Source organism: Haliotis rubra, unplaced genomic scaffold, assembly GCF_003918875.1.
Source record: "Haliotis rubra isolate DU_JTF1 unplaced genomic scaffold, ASM391887v1 Scf858, whole genome shotgun sequence".
Taxonomy (NCBI): domain Eukaryota; kingdom Metazoa; phylum Mollusca; class Gastropoda; order Lepetellida; family Haliotidae; genus Haliotis; species Haliotis rubra.
This window is the reverse complement of record NW_025767588.1, coordinates 309,220-324,703: the sequence shown is the minus strand read 5'-3', so window position 1 is coordinate 324,703 and position 15,484 is coordinate 309,220. Positions and strand designations below refer to the sequence as shown.

At 44.1% G+C, this 15,484-nt stretch overlaps 1 protein-coding gene across 1 annotated transcript in view; it reads right to left on the bottom strand.

Annotated features, from left to right (window-relative positions):
* Window positions 1-341: 341 nt before the first annotated feature.
* The window catches only part of LOC124262829 (protocadherin Fat 4-like), a 36,805-nt gene continuing 21,662 nt past the window's right edge, over window positions 342-15,484 (bottom strand). The window contains exons 16-22 of the mRNA XM_046697396.1: window positions 12,692-12,859; window positions 11,760-12,003; window positions 11,159-11,446; window positions 9,758-10,017; window positions 1,564-1,731; window positions 925-1,167; window positions 342-438 (exon numbers count right to left, since the gene is read on the bottom strand). Coding sequence (XP_046553352.1) covers window positions 1,012-1,167; window positions 1,564-1,731; window positions 9,758-10,017; window positions 11,159-11,446; window positions 11,760-12,003; window positions 12,692-12,859 — 1,284 coding nt within the window. The 3' untranslated portion in view covers window positions 342-438; window positions 925-1,011. The remainder of the gene's footprint in view (window positions 439-924; window positions 1,168-1,563; window positions 1,732-9,757; window positions 10,018-11,158; window positions 11,447-11,759; window positions 12,004-12,691; window positions 12,860-15,484) is intronic.

The following is a 15,484-nucleotide window of genomic DNA, read 5'->3' as shown; positions in this document are numbered from 1 at the left end:
CACCACCCACACACACATCCTTACATAAGTAAAATAATGGCTAAACCCAATTTCACGTGATCTCATGTGACCTCACCTCATCGAAGGTAATTAAGAATAAAACCCAGGCTATCAGGTATAACAAACCAATATACTAACCGCTGAGACTATCCCCCAACATGTACTCACCGTCTGAGTCCGTTATCTCATACACCAGGTTGTGCGTGCCATCAGGGTCGGACACCGCTACATGACCAATCTCTGTCCCGACCGGTTGGTCCTCGTCCACCCTAAACACCGTCTCGGCCGACACCATGGGGGGTTTGTTGAGAGGGACAGTCACAGTGAGAACCATGGAGTCAGACATCTGTGGCTGGCCAAAGTCCACAGCTCGTATTTGAAGCCTATACTCTTCTCTGTAGGGGTCGTCCAGCAGCCCTCCAATGAGAGTTATCTCCCCTGTGGACAATGGTGGACATGTTGATATAAGGCTTATGTCACAGACTGGTAAGTATGTGGTATACAGTGATACAGTACATAGGAGGCCCATGATACAGATCAGTATCAATTTACAACCCTCAATCATGATACATACGATACATTTCTTTTTCCATAATTGGTGATGACATGAGGTCAAGACTGTAATGGACTTTCTTCTTGACTGTAATTGACACACTCTGGAACAGTGATGAGTTAACATAACATCACTGCCACAGGCTAATTTGCATATCATGTGACTGGACTTTAGGGTTGATAATTAACAGCTTACTACACTTGTGAAAGTCCCTTGTTTGACGACGTTTCATCATGGCTCATTGGCATGGTACGTTGGTCATACATCATCCACTGTTTTTCCTTTCCCAAAATTAATTTTTTACAAATTGCTTTGATACAGCCAGAATATAGCAGCCTCTGAAATAAGATGTAAAACAAAACAAACCCTACCTGTGTCTGGCTGAATGGAGAACTTGTCCAGACCCCCTCCCTGGAGGTAGTAGGCGATGTCCCCATTCCCTGGGGAGGTGTCCCTGTCTATAGCCTGCACCCTCCCAAGTACTGTCCCCACTCGCTCCTCGGGGCTACTCGTAGTTTTGTGGTGGGCAGGAATCTGGGGGCATTATCATTAATGTCTGCGACCATCACGTATAGGTCCGCAGTTGTCTTGTGATCACCGTCTGAGACCACAAGCTGGAGAATAAAATGTGTCATGAGTGAGGTAGAATATGCTGTGTTGTTTAGTTGCAATGGGTATCATCAGAGCCATGGGTAGGCACTTTTCGACTGAGATTCCCTTGGTATTAACTAACAGAACACATAGATGCAAAATTGTCAGATCTAAAAACAATTTATGAAATGAAATATATTTTTCAAAAGAAGTTGAAGAACACCCCACTTTTCCAACCCGTGAATATCTGCGTTAGAACTGGTCTTTGGCAACCCATGCTTATCGTTAGAGGCGGCTAACAGGATCAGGTGGTCAGGTTTGCTGACTTGGGTTGACACATGTAATCGTATCCCAATGGCATAGATCGATTACATCTGTGCATGATACTGTCTATATTTCAGTACAGATTATATACATACTGTAAGGTTGTGCTGATGATGCATCTCACTGTCCAGGCTCCCTGCTGTCTTCTGACGCAGCTGGGCTGTCACAGGGTCAAGGTCAAACAGGTCACTCCCTGGTCCGTCCAAACTGTATGTCAAGTCCTCACGGTTATTGTCAGCGTCAGTGGCTGACACCAGTGGAGTCTGAACATAAAACATTTACACCCTTTACACAACACTTACTACTAACATGCTACTTTAATAGCAATGAACAGAAGCTTCAAGCCACATGGGTTATATACAGTACAACCAGAAATTATTGAGAATTTAAAGATTGCAAATTTTAAAACATTTTTTTACTCATTACTCACGTACATGTATTAATGTGAATATTAACAGAACATAACTCCAGATTCAAAGACAGGTGAACAGTTAGTATTTTGTCAAGTCACCATGGGCAGCAATGCAGGCTTCAATGCGGCGGGGCATACTACTGATCAAAGAAGTTAGAAAGTCATGGTCCATGCTGTCCCAATATCGGACCACCTCTTCTTTCATTCAGCAATATTTGTCAGATTTTTCTTATTGACACTTTCCTTCATAAGTCCCCAAACATTTTCTATTGGATTTAGGTCAGGGCTACAGCTTGGCCAATCTAATAATGTCATATGTTGGGTCTGAAACCAGGCCTGTGAATGCTTTGAACGATGTTTTGGGTCGTTGTCCTGCTGGAAAATCAAAACATTTCCATAGAACACGTGAGCAGATGGAAGCAAATGTCCCTCGAGAATATCTGTGTACCGCTCACTGTTCATATTCCCTTCAAATACACAGAGGGGCGTTGCCCCTAACACAGATATGCCACCCCACACGTTAAATTTCGGACTGTACTTTGGGCGCTGATACAAAGGTTTTTCAGTTTGTTTGGTCCAGAATTTCAGTGTATTAATAAACAGCCACACAGAACTTTCATCTGAGAAAATCACATTGTCCCGACTTTTCTGCCAACCCATTGCATGCAGCTCAGTTCTAATTGTCTCCTTACAGACAGCCACAGTTCCTCTATCAATCAAATCCAGCCTTAAGTTTTCTAAACTCCTTCGTTTGTTTTTTGAAACGAGAATACCAAGCCGTCTCCTGTCACCGGCAGTCAATATTCTGGGCCTCCCTGGTGCTCAATACCATATCCATTTGCAATATTTTTCAAAACACGATAAACAGTGGACAAAGGCATGCCTGTTCTACTTGAAATCACTTTAGCTGATCTGATGTCCTTGTTATAATACTCTAAAATCAACTTCCTCTTCTCTAAATCCTTCATACTGAGGATCACTGAAAATGTTGTCTGCTAGCAAGTAAACAAAGGGGGATAACTCTTCACAAACTAATGAAAAAGGATTAACAGAGTTGTCTCTCTTGAATGAAACCAAGCACTTGATAGCTGGTCAAGCTTGTTTATACTAGAGATCCAATTAAACATATTCCTAAAATTCTCAATAATTTCTGGTCATACTATATAACGGATGTTTCTGGGGCTAGATCTGAAGTACATTGTGCACTTCAACAGTGTGAGTGTGCCCTACCACAGGGAGATTGTGCCCTTCAACAGTGTGAGTGTGTCCCACCAAAGAGAGATTGTGCCCTTCAACTGTGTGAGTGTGTCCCACCACAGAGAGATTGTGCACTTCAACAGTGTGAGTGTGTCCCACCACAGAGAGATTGTGCTCTTCAGCAGTGTGAGAGTGTGTCCCACCACAGAGATTGTGCCCTTCAACAGTGTGAGTGTGTCCCACCACAGAGAGATTGTGCCCTTCAACAGTGTGAGTGTGTCCCACCACAGAGAGATTGTGCCCTTCAACAGTGTGAGTGTGTCCCACCAGAGAGATTGTCCCTTCAACAGTGTGAGTGTGTCCCACCACAGAGAGATTGTCCCTTCAACAGTGTGAGTGTGTCCCACCACCAGAGAGATTGTGCCCTTCAACAGTGTGAGTGTGTCCCACCACAGAGAGATTGTGCCCTTCAACAGTGTGAGTGTGTCCCACCACAGAGATTGTGCCCTTCAACAGTGTGAGTGTGTCCCACCACAGAGAGATTGTGCCCTTCAACAGTGTGAGTGTGTCCCACCACAGAGAGATTGTCCCTTCAACAGTGTGAGTGTGTCCCACCACCAGAGATTGTGCCCTTCAACAGTGTGAGTGTGTCCCACCACAGAGAGAGATTGTCCCTTCAACAGTGTGTGTCCCACCAGAGAGATTGTCCCTTCAACAGTGTGAGTGTGTCCTACCACAGAGAGATTGTCCCTTCAACAGTGTGAGTGTGTCCCACCACAGAGAGATTGTCCCTTCAACAGTGTGGTGTGTGTGTCCCACCACCGAGAGATTGTGCCCTTCAACAGTGTGAGTGTGTCCCACCACCATTGAGTGTGAGATTGTCCCACCAGAGAGATTGTCCCTTCAACAGTGTGAGTGTGTCCCACCAGAGATTACACACAGTCCCTTCAACAGTGTGAGTGTGTCCCACCACCGAGATTGTCCCTTCAACAGTGTGAGTGTGTCCCACCACAGAGAGATTGTCCTTCAACAGTGTGAGTGTGTCCCACCACAGAGAGATTGTCCCTTCAACAGTGTGAGTGTGTCCCACCACAGAAGAGATTGTGCCCTTCAACAGTGTGAGTGTGTCCCACCACAGAGAGAGATTGTCCCTTCAACAGTGTGAGTGTGTCCCACCACAGAGATTGTGCCCTTTCAACAGTGTGAGTGTGTCCCACCACCAAGAGATTGTGCCCTTCAACAGTGTGAGTGTGTCCCACCAGAGAGATTGTCCTTCAACAGTGTGAGTGTGTCCCACCACCGAGATTGTGCCCTTCAACAGTGTGAGTGTGTCCCACCAGAGAGATTGTGCTCCCTTCAACAGTGTGAGTGTGTCCCACCACCAGAGATTGTGCCCTTCAACAGTGTGAGTGTGTCCCACCACCAGAGAGATTGTCCCTTCAACAGTGTGAGTGTGTCCCACCACCGAGAGATTGTGCCCCTTCAACAGTGTGAGTGTGTCCCACCACAGAGAGATTGTCCCTTCAACAGTGTGAGTGTGTCCCACCACAGAGATTGTCCTTCAACAGTGTGAGTGTGTCCCACCACAGAGAGATTGTCCCTTCAACAGTGTGAGTGTGTCCCACCACAGAGAGATTGTCCCTTCAACAGTGTGAGTGTGTCCCACCACCGAGAGATTGTCCCTTCAACAGTGTGAGTGTGTCCCACCACAGAGAGATTGTCCCTTCAACAGTGTGAGTGTGTCCCACCACCAAGAGATTGTGCCCTTCAACAGTGTGAGTGTGTCCCACCACCGAGAGATTGTGCCCTTCAACAGTGTGAGTGTGTCCCACCACAGAAGATTGTCCCTTCAACAGTGTGAGTGTGTCCCACCACAGAGAGATTGTCCTTCAACAGTGTGTGTGTCCACCACAGAGAGATTGTGCCCTTCAACAGTGTGAGGTGTGTGTCCCACCACCAGAGAGATTGTCCCTTCAACAGTGTGAGTGTGTCCCACCACCAAGAGATTGTCCCTTCAACAGTGTGAGTGTGTCCCACCAGAGAGATTGTCCCTTCAACAGTGTGAGTGTGTCCCACCACAGAGAGATTGTCCCTTCAACAGTGTGAGTGTGTCCCACCACCAGAGATTGTGCCCTTCAACAGTGTGAGTGTGTCCCACCAGAGAGATTGTCCCTTCAACAGTGTGAGTGTGTCCCACCACAGAGAGATTGTCCCTTCAACAGTGTGAGTGTGAGAGATTGTCCCTTCAACAGTGTGAGTGTGTCCCACCACAGAGAGATTGTCCTTCAACAGTGTGAGTGTGTCCCACCACAGAGAGATTGTCCCTTCAACAGTGTGAGTGTGTCCCACCACAGAGAGATTGTCCTTCAACAGTGTGAGTGTGTCCCACCACAGAAGAGATTGTCTCCTTCAACAGTGTGAGTGTCCCACCAGTCCCACAACAGTGTGAGTGTGTCCCACCAGAGAGATTGTGCCCTTCAACAGTGTGAGTGTGTCCCACCACAGAGAGATTGTCCCTTCAACAGTGTGAGTGTGTCCCACCACAGAGATTGTCCCTTCAACAGTGTGAGTGTGTCCCACCACAGAGATTGTCCCTTCAACAGTGTGAGTGTGTCCCACCACAGAGAGATTGTCCCTTCAACAGTGTGAGTGTGTCCCACCACACCAGAGATTGTCCCTTCAACAGTGTGAGTGTGTCCCACCACCGAGAGATTGTGCCCTTCAACAGTGTGAGTGCATCCCACCACCGAGAGATTGTGCCCTTCAACAGTGTGAGTGTGTCCCACCACCAAGAGATTGTCTCTTCAACAGTGTGAGTGTGCCCTACCACAGAGAGATTGTCCCTTCAACAGTGTGAGTGTGTCCTTCACCACAGTGTTGAACAGTGTGTCCCCACCACCGAGATTTGTCCTTCAACAGTGTGAGTGTGTCCCACCACAGAGAGATTGTCCCTTCAACAGTGTGAGTGTGTCCCACCACAGAGATTGTCCTTCAACAGTGTGAGTGTGTCCCACCAGAGAGATTGTGCCTTCAACAGTGTGAGTGTGCATCCCACCAGAGAGATTGTGCCCTTCAGCAGTGTGAGTGTGTCCCACCACAGAGATTGTGCCCTTCAACAGTGTGAGTGTGTCCCACCACAGAGATTGTCCCTTCAACAGTGTGAGTGTGTCCCTACCACAGAGAGATTGTCCCTTCAACAGTGTGAGTGTGTCCCACCACACAGAGAGATTGTCCCTTCAACAGTGTGAGTGTGTCCCACCACAGAGATTGTGCCCTTCAACAGTGTGAGTGTGTCCTTCAACCACCGCAGAGAGATTGTCCCTTCAACAGTGTGAGTGTGTCCCACCACAGAGAGATTGTCCCTTCAACAGTGTGAGTGTGTCCCACCACAGAGAGATTGTCCCTTCAACAGTGTGAGTGTGTCCACCACCAGAGAGATTGTCCCTTCAACAGTGTGAGTGTGTCCCACCACCAGAGAGATTGTCCCTTCAACAGTGTGAGTGTGTCCCACCACAGAGGAGATTGTCCCTTCAACAGTGTGAGTGTGTCCCACCACAGAGAGATTGTCCCTTCAACAGTGTGAGTGTGTCCCACCACAGAGAGATTGTGCCCTTCAACAGTGTGAGTGTGTCCCACCAGAGAGATTGTCCCTTCAACAGTGTGAGTGTGTCCCACCACAGAGAGATTGTCCCTTCAACAGTGTGAGTGTGTCCCACCACAGAGAGATTGTCCCTTCAACAGTGTGAGTGTGTCCCACCACAGAGAGATTGTCCCTTCAACAGTGTGAGTGTGTCCCACCACAGAGAGATTGTCCCTTCAACAGTGTGAGTGTGTCCCACCACAGATAGATTGTCCCTTCAACAGTGTGAGTGTGTCCCACCACAGAGAGATTGTCCCTTCAACAGTGTGAGTGTGTCCCACCACAACAGTGTGAGTGTGTCCCACCAGAGAGAGATCCCTTCAACAGTGTGAGTGTGTCCCACCACAGAGACATTGTCTCTTCAACAGTGTGAGTGTGTGTCCCTACCACAACAGAGATTGTCCTTCAACAGTGTGAGTGTGTCCCACCACAGAGAGATTGTGCCCTTCAACAGTGTGAGTGTGTCCTACCACAGAGAGATTGTGCCCTTCAACAGTGTGAGTGTGTCCCACCACAGATAGATTGTCCCTTCAACAGTGTGAGTGTGTCCCACCACAGAGAGATTGTCCCTTCAACAGTGTGTGTCCCACCACAGAGATTGTGCCCTTCAACAGTGTGAGTGTGTCCAACCAGAGAGATTGTCCCTTCAACAGTGTGAGTGTGTCCCACCACAGATAGATTGTCCCTTCAACAGTGTGAGTGTGTCCCACCACCGAGAGATTGTCCCTTCAACAGTGTGAGTGTGTCCTACCACAGAGAGATTGTCCCTTCAACAGTGTGAGTGTGTCCCACCACCGAGAGATTGTGCCCTTCAACAGTGTGAGTGTGTCCCACCAGAGAGATTGTCCCTTCAACAGTGTGAGTGTGTCCCACCACAGAGAGATTGTCCCTTCAACAGTGTGTGTCCCACCACCGAGATTGTGCCCTTCAACAGTGTGAGTGTGTCCAACCAGAGAGATTGTCCCTTCAACAGTGTGAGTGTGTCCCACCACAGAGAGATTGTCCCTTCAACAGTGTGAGTGTGTCCCACCAGAGAGAGATTGTCCCTTCAACAGTGTGAGTGTGTCCCAACACAGAAGATTGTGCCCCCTTCAACAGTGTGAGTGTGTCCCACCACAGAGAGATTGTCCCTTCAACAGTGTGAGTGTGTCCCACCACAGAGATTGTCCCTTCAACAGTGTGAGTGTGTCCCACCACTGAGAGAGACATTGTCTCTTGAACAGTGTGGTGTGTGTCCCACCACCAGAGATTGTCCCTTCAACAGTGTGAGTGTGTCCCACCACAGAGAGATTGTGCCCTTCAACAGTGTGAGTGTGCCCTACCACAGATAGATTGTCCCTTCAACAGTGTGAGTGTGTCCCACCACCGAGATTGTCCCTTCAACAGCGTGGGTGTGTCCCACCACCGAGATTGTCCCTTCAACAGTGTGAGTGTGTCCCACCACCGAGAGATTGTCCCTTCAACAGTGTGAGTGTGTCCCACCACAGAGATTGTCCCTTCAACAGTGTGAGTGTGTCCCACCACCAAGAGATTGTGCTTTTCAACAGTGTGAGTGCATCCCACCACAGAGAGATTGTGCCCTTCAGCAGTGTGAGTGTGTCCCACCACCGAGAGATTGTGCCCTTCAACAGTGTGAGTGTGCCCTACCACAGAGAGATTGTCCCTTCAACAGTGTGAGTGTGCCCTACCACAGAGACAGCTTGTGCCCTTCAACAGTGTGAGTGTGCCCTACCACAGAGAGATTGTCCCTTCAACAGTGTGAGTGTGTCCCACCACAGAGAGATTGTCCTTCAACAGCATGTGTCCCACCACCAGAGAGATTGTCCTTCAACAGTGTGAGTGTGTCCCACCACAGAGATTGTCCCTTCAACAGTGTGAGTGTGTCCCACCACCAAGAGATTGTGCTTTTCAACAGTGTGAGTGCATCCCACCACAGAGAGAGATGTGCCCTTCAACAGTGTGAGTGTGTCCCACCACAGAGATTGACAGCAGTGTGAGTGTACCACAGCCCTTCAACAGTGTGAGTGTGCCCTACCACAGACAGCTTGTGCCCTTCAACAGTGTAAGTGTGCTATCATGGAATAATAATTCATACGAAAATTCATTATTAATTATAACCACTACAAGCGATATATTAGGATTCAGATATTAGGCAAATATAAATATAGAATATTAGTCATGTAATAGCTTAGAGAAAGACTCCAGTCAAAAGTAGTAAAACTCATCTCACAGACATACTATTGAAAAGTTAAGTTACTACTGCACAATTTCACAGATGTTCAAGATAAATCCTAGCCTAAGGTATCAAGGACTCAACTGTTAGACAAACCTTTCAGTAAGACAAAAAGTTATGTCTAGACGGTTTAATAAACTGTTTTGATAAAGTAAACATATCATTACCTATATTATAATAACATTAAGCAAACACCAATTTAGGGTCATTAAGACATGGCCCAGAGTAAGCGCATCTATTGTAATCCAAGCATCCTATTGTAATACCATAATCATCCAAGCATACAGTAAATGTGCCAACAAGATTAGTGTCAGTTGAAATAGGATTAGCAGGATTAAGTACTCCTCCCTGTCTGATCATTTCAGTGATTATGTAGGACACACCCCATTCTGTATTTCATTGGTTGTTGTAGGGCACACCCATTTTTGTATCAGTCAAAGAATCTTAATCTCTTTGTTGTTATAATTGTAGATAAATAGTTTGGAAATCAAATGTTTGTCAGTAGGGTTTAGACTCTCCCAACACAGGTTAGCTCTAGCCCTCAGCCCAGAGGGTTGTACCGACTCACTGTGGCCACCCCATGTTATTCCATTCTTGTAAATAAAATTGTGATTAGCTTCTTGTGACTTCGGACTCTTTGCTGAGTTAATTTCCCCAAGCAGACCAGCACGCAAAGACCCTTATCATAATACTGCCCTAACACAGAGACAGATTGTGCAATGTACCAGCATGAATGTGCCCCACTACAGGGAGATTGTGCCCTCCCACGGACAGCTTGTGCGATGTAATAGCGTGAGTGTGCCCTACCACAGAGACAGCTTGTGGAGCTCCTGGGTTGGAGTCATCCTCCTGGATGTGACCAGTGTAGGATGCAGCGCCGAATTGTGGAGCATTGTCGTTGACGTCATCAATGGTGACATACACCAGAGTTGATGCTGTGTACACAGGCTGCTTGGAGTCTGTGGCGTACACCGTGAAATCATACATGTCCTTCTTCTCTCGGTCCAGCACACAGGAGATGACCAACTGACCAGAGTGTCGGTTCATGTAGAATGGGAAGTCGACACCTGGACATAAGTTCGGTACATTACTCTGTGGCATCACACAGGAATAACACAGACTGTAGCTCACCTGGACATATATTCAGTACATTACACACTGTGACATTACACAGGAATAACAGGGACTGAAGCTCACCTCCACATATGTTCAGAACATTACACACTGTGGCATTACACAGGAATAACAGGGACTGAAGCTCACCTGCACATATGTTCAGTACATTACACACTGTGACATTACACAGGTAAAACATGGGCTGTAGCTCACCTGGACATACGTTCAGTACATTACACACTGTGACATTACACAGGAATAATAGGGACTGTAGCTCACCTGGACAAATGTTCAGTACATTACACACTGTGACATTACACAGGAATAATAGCAGGGACTGTAGCTCACCTGGACATACGTTCAGTACATTACACTCTGTGACATAACACAGGAATAACATGGACTGTAGCTCACCTGGACATATGTTCAATACATTACACACTGTGGCATTACATAGGAATAACATGGACTGTAGCTCACCTGGACAAGCAGCCAACATTTTAAAATATCATTCCAGAATACATTTTTAAAAAAGGACTGTAGAGTAAAGGTTAGCAATGGTTGATGAATATTACTGCCTTGTGTCCATTTTGAAAACAAGATTCGAACCTCTTGAACAAAATTAGGTGTCATCATTTAGTAGGAACAAGCATGTGAAATATGTCCAGCAGTTTCTACTGAAGTAGTCAGATGTTTATAGATGACAATGGATGCCACACAAGCATTGTCAGTCAAGTGAGCTAAAATAGTATCAAAATATTAAATATTTAAACAACTAGACATAACAATTAGAAAAGACACATGGTTAGGTGACAGCATATAATATATTTTTTCAAAGATTTTTTGTTGTTGTAATTTCAATGGTTTTATTGTCTGAAAGTCCCTGTTTAAGGGTCATTTGTCAGGTATGAATTGTTACTGGTAGACAGTCTGACGTTTTCTAAGAAAAAAAGGAACTCATTCAAAGAGTTCTAATATATTAATGGGGAAAACATTTTCTGCAGCAAAATATACTGCTGTCATATATCATGCACAATCAATTTACAATCATTGATACAATCATGATCTTATCAGCACGGATAGATTACATACCTTGAGTACTCTTCTCATCGATGAAATAACTTAGTCTGTCATCCTCGCCCTGTTCTATGTTTTTGTCAGTTGCCTTGACCTGGCCAAACTCTGACCCCACTGTGACATTCTCCTTAACGCTGAATCTGTACACAGATTCAAAGTGAGGCTGATAGTTGACAGGAACTCTAATCTTGAACACGCCCTCAGTCCTCTGTTGGGGGGTCCCCATGTCAAATGCCAGCACCTTCACATTGTATTCGCTGCGCTTCGGGTCGTCCATTAGAGATGAAGCTAGTGTCAGCTGACCTGTTGATGAATGAATGAGTGAGTGAGTGAGTGAGTGAGTGAGCGAGTGAGTGTTTTTATACAACACTTCCAATAATATACTTTTATAGCAACATTCCAATAATATCACAGCAGCATTATAATAAATGAGCATGGACCAGACAATCAAGTGATTGGTATTAAATCACTGTTAACATAACCAACAAAATCACCAAGCCTGACCTCCGGATTAATTAAGTCACATATATGACCAGCACTGGAAAGACATTGGAAGCAAATTCTAGACTGGAATCACCACGGGCGCCACATTTGACTCACTATGCCATCAACCTACCTGTTTCTTCATGTATAGTGAACTTGTCCAGCCCACCTCCCAGCAGGTGATAGTGGACGTCACTGTTGCGATCAGTGACGTCGCCGTCGACAGCAGAAGCATCTCCAGCATGACTCCCCAGAGGTGCAAATGGGTCAAGGTAGATTGTAGTGTTGTAGCTGAACTCAGGGGTGTTGTCGTTGATGTCCTTCACGTTGATGTCCAGTGCTGCTGCCGAGCTGAACCACCCATCACTCGCCACAATCTGGGGTATAGGAAAACAGCATGTGAATTTCTCTCATCACTCCAAGAATCAATTAAGCTTCTCCATACAACTTGTATGGAAAATTCAGTTGCCTTTATTTGATAACACCCCAGAGACCTTGAGAGAAAGATCTGTTTGAAAAAACGTGATGGAAAAAAAAATGGATCTGGAAGGGCTGTTCCACTTTTCCTTATCTTGGTAATATTCTAATACAGACAATTGTATCACAATCCAAAGCAACTTATTGCAATCTGCTTAAGCTTTTCCCATTTTTATTCTGGATTCGAATTTATCACCAGCAATGAGTGCTGGTTGTAAGAGGTGTTGTTTTCTCAAATGGATAGTTTGGTCAGGCTTGTGAAGATCATGTACTTGTACCCAACTCTCTGATCATTGAAAACATTATTAGTCACTGGATTGTCTGGTCCAGAGTCCTTTATTTACAGGCAACCATCATATAACTGGAATATTGCCAAGTGGGTGTCAAACGAATGAACAAAACAAACAAACGAACGAACAAATGTTCAAACAGATGGACGGATGAGCAATTGAACGAAACATAAAAACCCAAAAGAACAAACAAACAGTCCAATGACTCTGGATACTGAAATGAGAGTTTACTCACAAAATTTGGAATCACTTATTTTAGTTTCCAATGCCAAAGCAATATACAGGTTCTAGGTCTCACCGTTAAGTTGTAGAACTGCGTCTGCTCCGTGTCAAAGATGGCCTCCTTTCTGACTGCAATGGCCCCGGTCACAGAGTTCATCTGAAACAGGTCACTGCCATCTCCGTCCAGTCTGAACTCCAGCTGGTCAGACCTGCCATCAGGGTCATGCGCAGACAGCTTGGGCAACTACAACATAGGCAATTACAACATGGGAGACTACAACATCAAGTTCAAGGTGAGACAGCAGTGGTCATTCTTGTCTGCAAAATCTGAGGCCTTTCCTTATTTGAATGACAAATGGATTATCAATAAATGTTTGTCAATTAAACAATTTTGGTATTGGCACCATATTACCAGTGTACCATATCAGTGTTAGAAATATTCTTTTACTTTCGAAAGTCCATTAAAAAATCCACCACCAGTCTGCCACCTTCCTCACAGTAGAAGTTACCAAGTCTAGATAATGATAAAATTGGTTGTCCTACTTCTGCTACAATGCCATCTGCTTGATGGTACGAGAAAAGTAGCAGTCTATAAGGAAATTTCACTAGCCTTTCCTGAATCTTAAAAGTCTCAGATTTACATACTCATGTTTGTTTCCAACCGTGCATATTATAGTCTGTTTGCAGTGAAAAGGTACTGATGAATTTCACTTTAAATAAACAAGAGTCATCAGAAGATGACAAATACCCCCCTGCCCCCATAAATTTGAAAGAACAAATCAACTGACAGTTACTTAAAGTCCAACTTGATGTTTTTGGACTACGTCCAAATTGTTTTCATGGAAATCATGAGAAATAAAAATGCCAAACATCTGCAAATAGCAAAAGGCAATACTTCAAGATCTGTTTGATATATCTGTCATGTCCTGTGGAAAGATATTGAACGGTTTTCGAGTTGTGATCCGGAAACAAAACCCACCCCTCCCTTTGGAGACTAAGTCCAAACCATTTCCATGGAAACCGAGAAATAAAAAATGCCAAAAATCTGCAATAGCAAAAGGCACCACTTCATGATCTGTCTCATATATCTGCCAAGTTCTGTTGAAAGATATTGAATGATTTTCGAGTTGTGCTTCAGAAACGAAGCCCACCCCTCCCTTTTGAGACTAAGTCTAAAACGTTTCCATGGAAACCAAGAAAAATAAAAATGCCAAAATCTGTAAATAGCAAAAGGCACCACTTTAGCTTATGTTTGATATATCTACCAAGTCCTGAAGAAAGATATTGATCGGTTTTGGAGTTGTGCTCCGGAAACGAAGGCGACTTCTCCGCCATACTCGCTTTTGAGACTAAGTCTGAATCGTTTCCATGGAAACCAGGAAAAACAAAAATACCAAAAATCTGCAAATAGCCAAAGGCACAACTTTGGAATCTGCCTCACATATCTGCCAAGTTTTGCTGAAAAATATTAAGAAGCTTTTGAGTTGTGCTCTGGAAACAAAGGCCACCCCTTCCTTTTGAGACTAAGTCCGATTCGTTTCCATGGAAACCAGGAAAATAATAAATCACAAAAGTCTGTAAATAGCAAAAGGCACCACTTTAGGTTCTGTTTGATAAATCTACAAAGTTTTGCAGAATATATTGAACGTTTTTTGAGTTATGCTCCGGAAATGAAGCCCACCCCCTCCCTTTAAGACTAAGTCCAAAACGTTTCCATGTAAACCAAGAAAAATAAAAATGACAAAAAAATGAAAATACCAAAAGGCACCACCATTGGTTCTGTTTGATGTATCTAACAATGTTTGTTGAAAAATATTTAACGGTTTTTGAGTTATGCTCCAGGAACAAAATGATTACATGCCGGGGGATAAAAAGTATATCGAATAAAGGGAAAATAAGATTGCGAATCCTCATAATTTTACCTTGCCAATTGAACATTTAAATCTAAGATTTTTTTAACTTAGTATAAAAGTTGTTTAACAAACGATCACAGTTTCAAATTGCTATTATTGGTTTGTATTTTAGTTACAATACAATATGAAAACAGGCTATAGATTGCCAACAGCTGAAGGTAGACCACCCTACTAGGTACCATGGGGACTTACAGTACCTTTGCTACCTACATGGACCCTAGTTGGAGTTACACCATCCCTTCAGTCATTGGCGATTGTAGTCAAAATAAACCATACATTAAAATAACACATATTCTACGATTAAAAACATGTGATATGAAGAATCCTTTGAATAAAATGGGACTTACATACCTTCTCAGGGGAACAATAATTTTACGCTACTTCAACCCCCTTTGAAGGTAATGCCACTAACAGTCAAAGTCATTAATATATTCTCACAAATTAAAATTCATATTCTTATTACAATGCATTTCAAAATTTGTCAATTAATTCTACTTCTTTTAAAAACTCAATAATTAAATGAACATGTAGAGCATTAAAAAGATCCTACATCGTTCTTACATTGCAATAGTTATCCCTTGTGATGGAAAAATAAATACAGTCAAGGGCACATTTAGATGTATATTAACGCAGTGCTTTGGAATTTTCAAGCGTCTTCTTTTGCAGTCAAAATACTGTCCCTCCTGCTTCTAAATTTTGTCAACACTGACGGTTTCAGAATGTGCACTAGTGCATGGCAATGCTCCATTTTAGGTTTAAAGTTGGCTATTCGAAAGCAAACCAAAAGGGAGTGGTTTGTTGCTACAGTGCAAGAAACTTATAGAGAATTTAAATAGAAAGCAACAAAGTATCATAATCCCAATTTGTTTAACACATATATATGGAAACATAAAAGTTATTGTCCACAAATAGTGTATACTTAAATGTAAACAATACCAGAACGTCATGTTATTTTA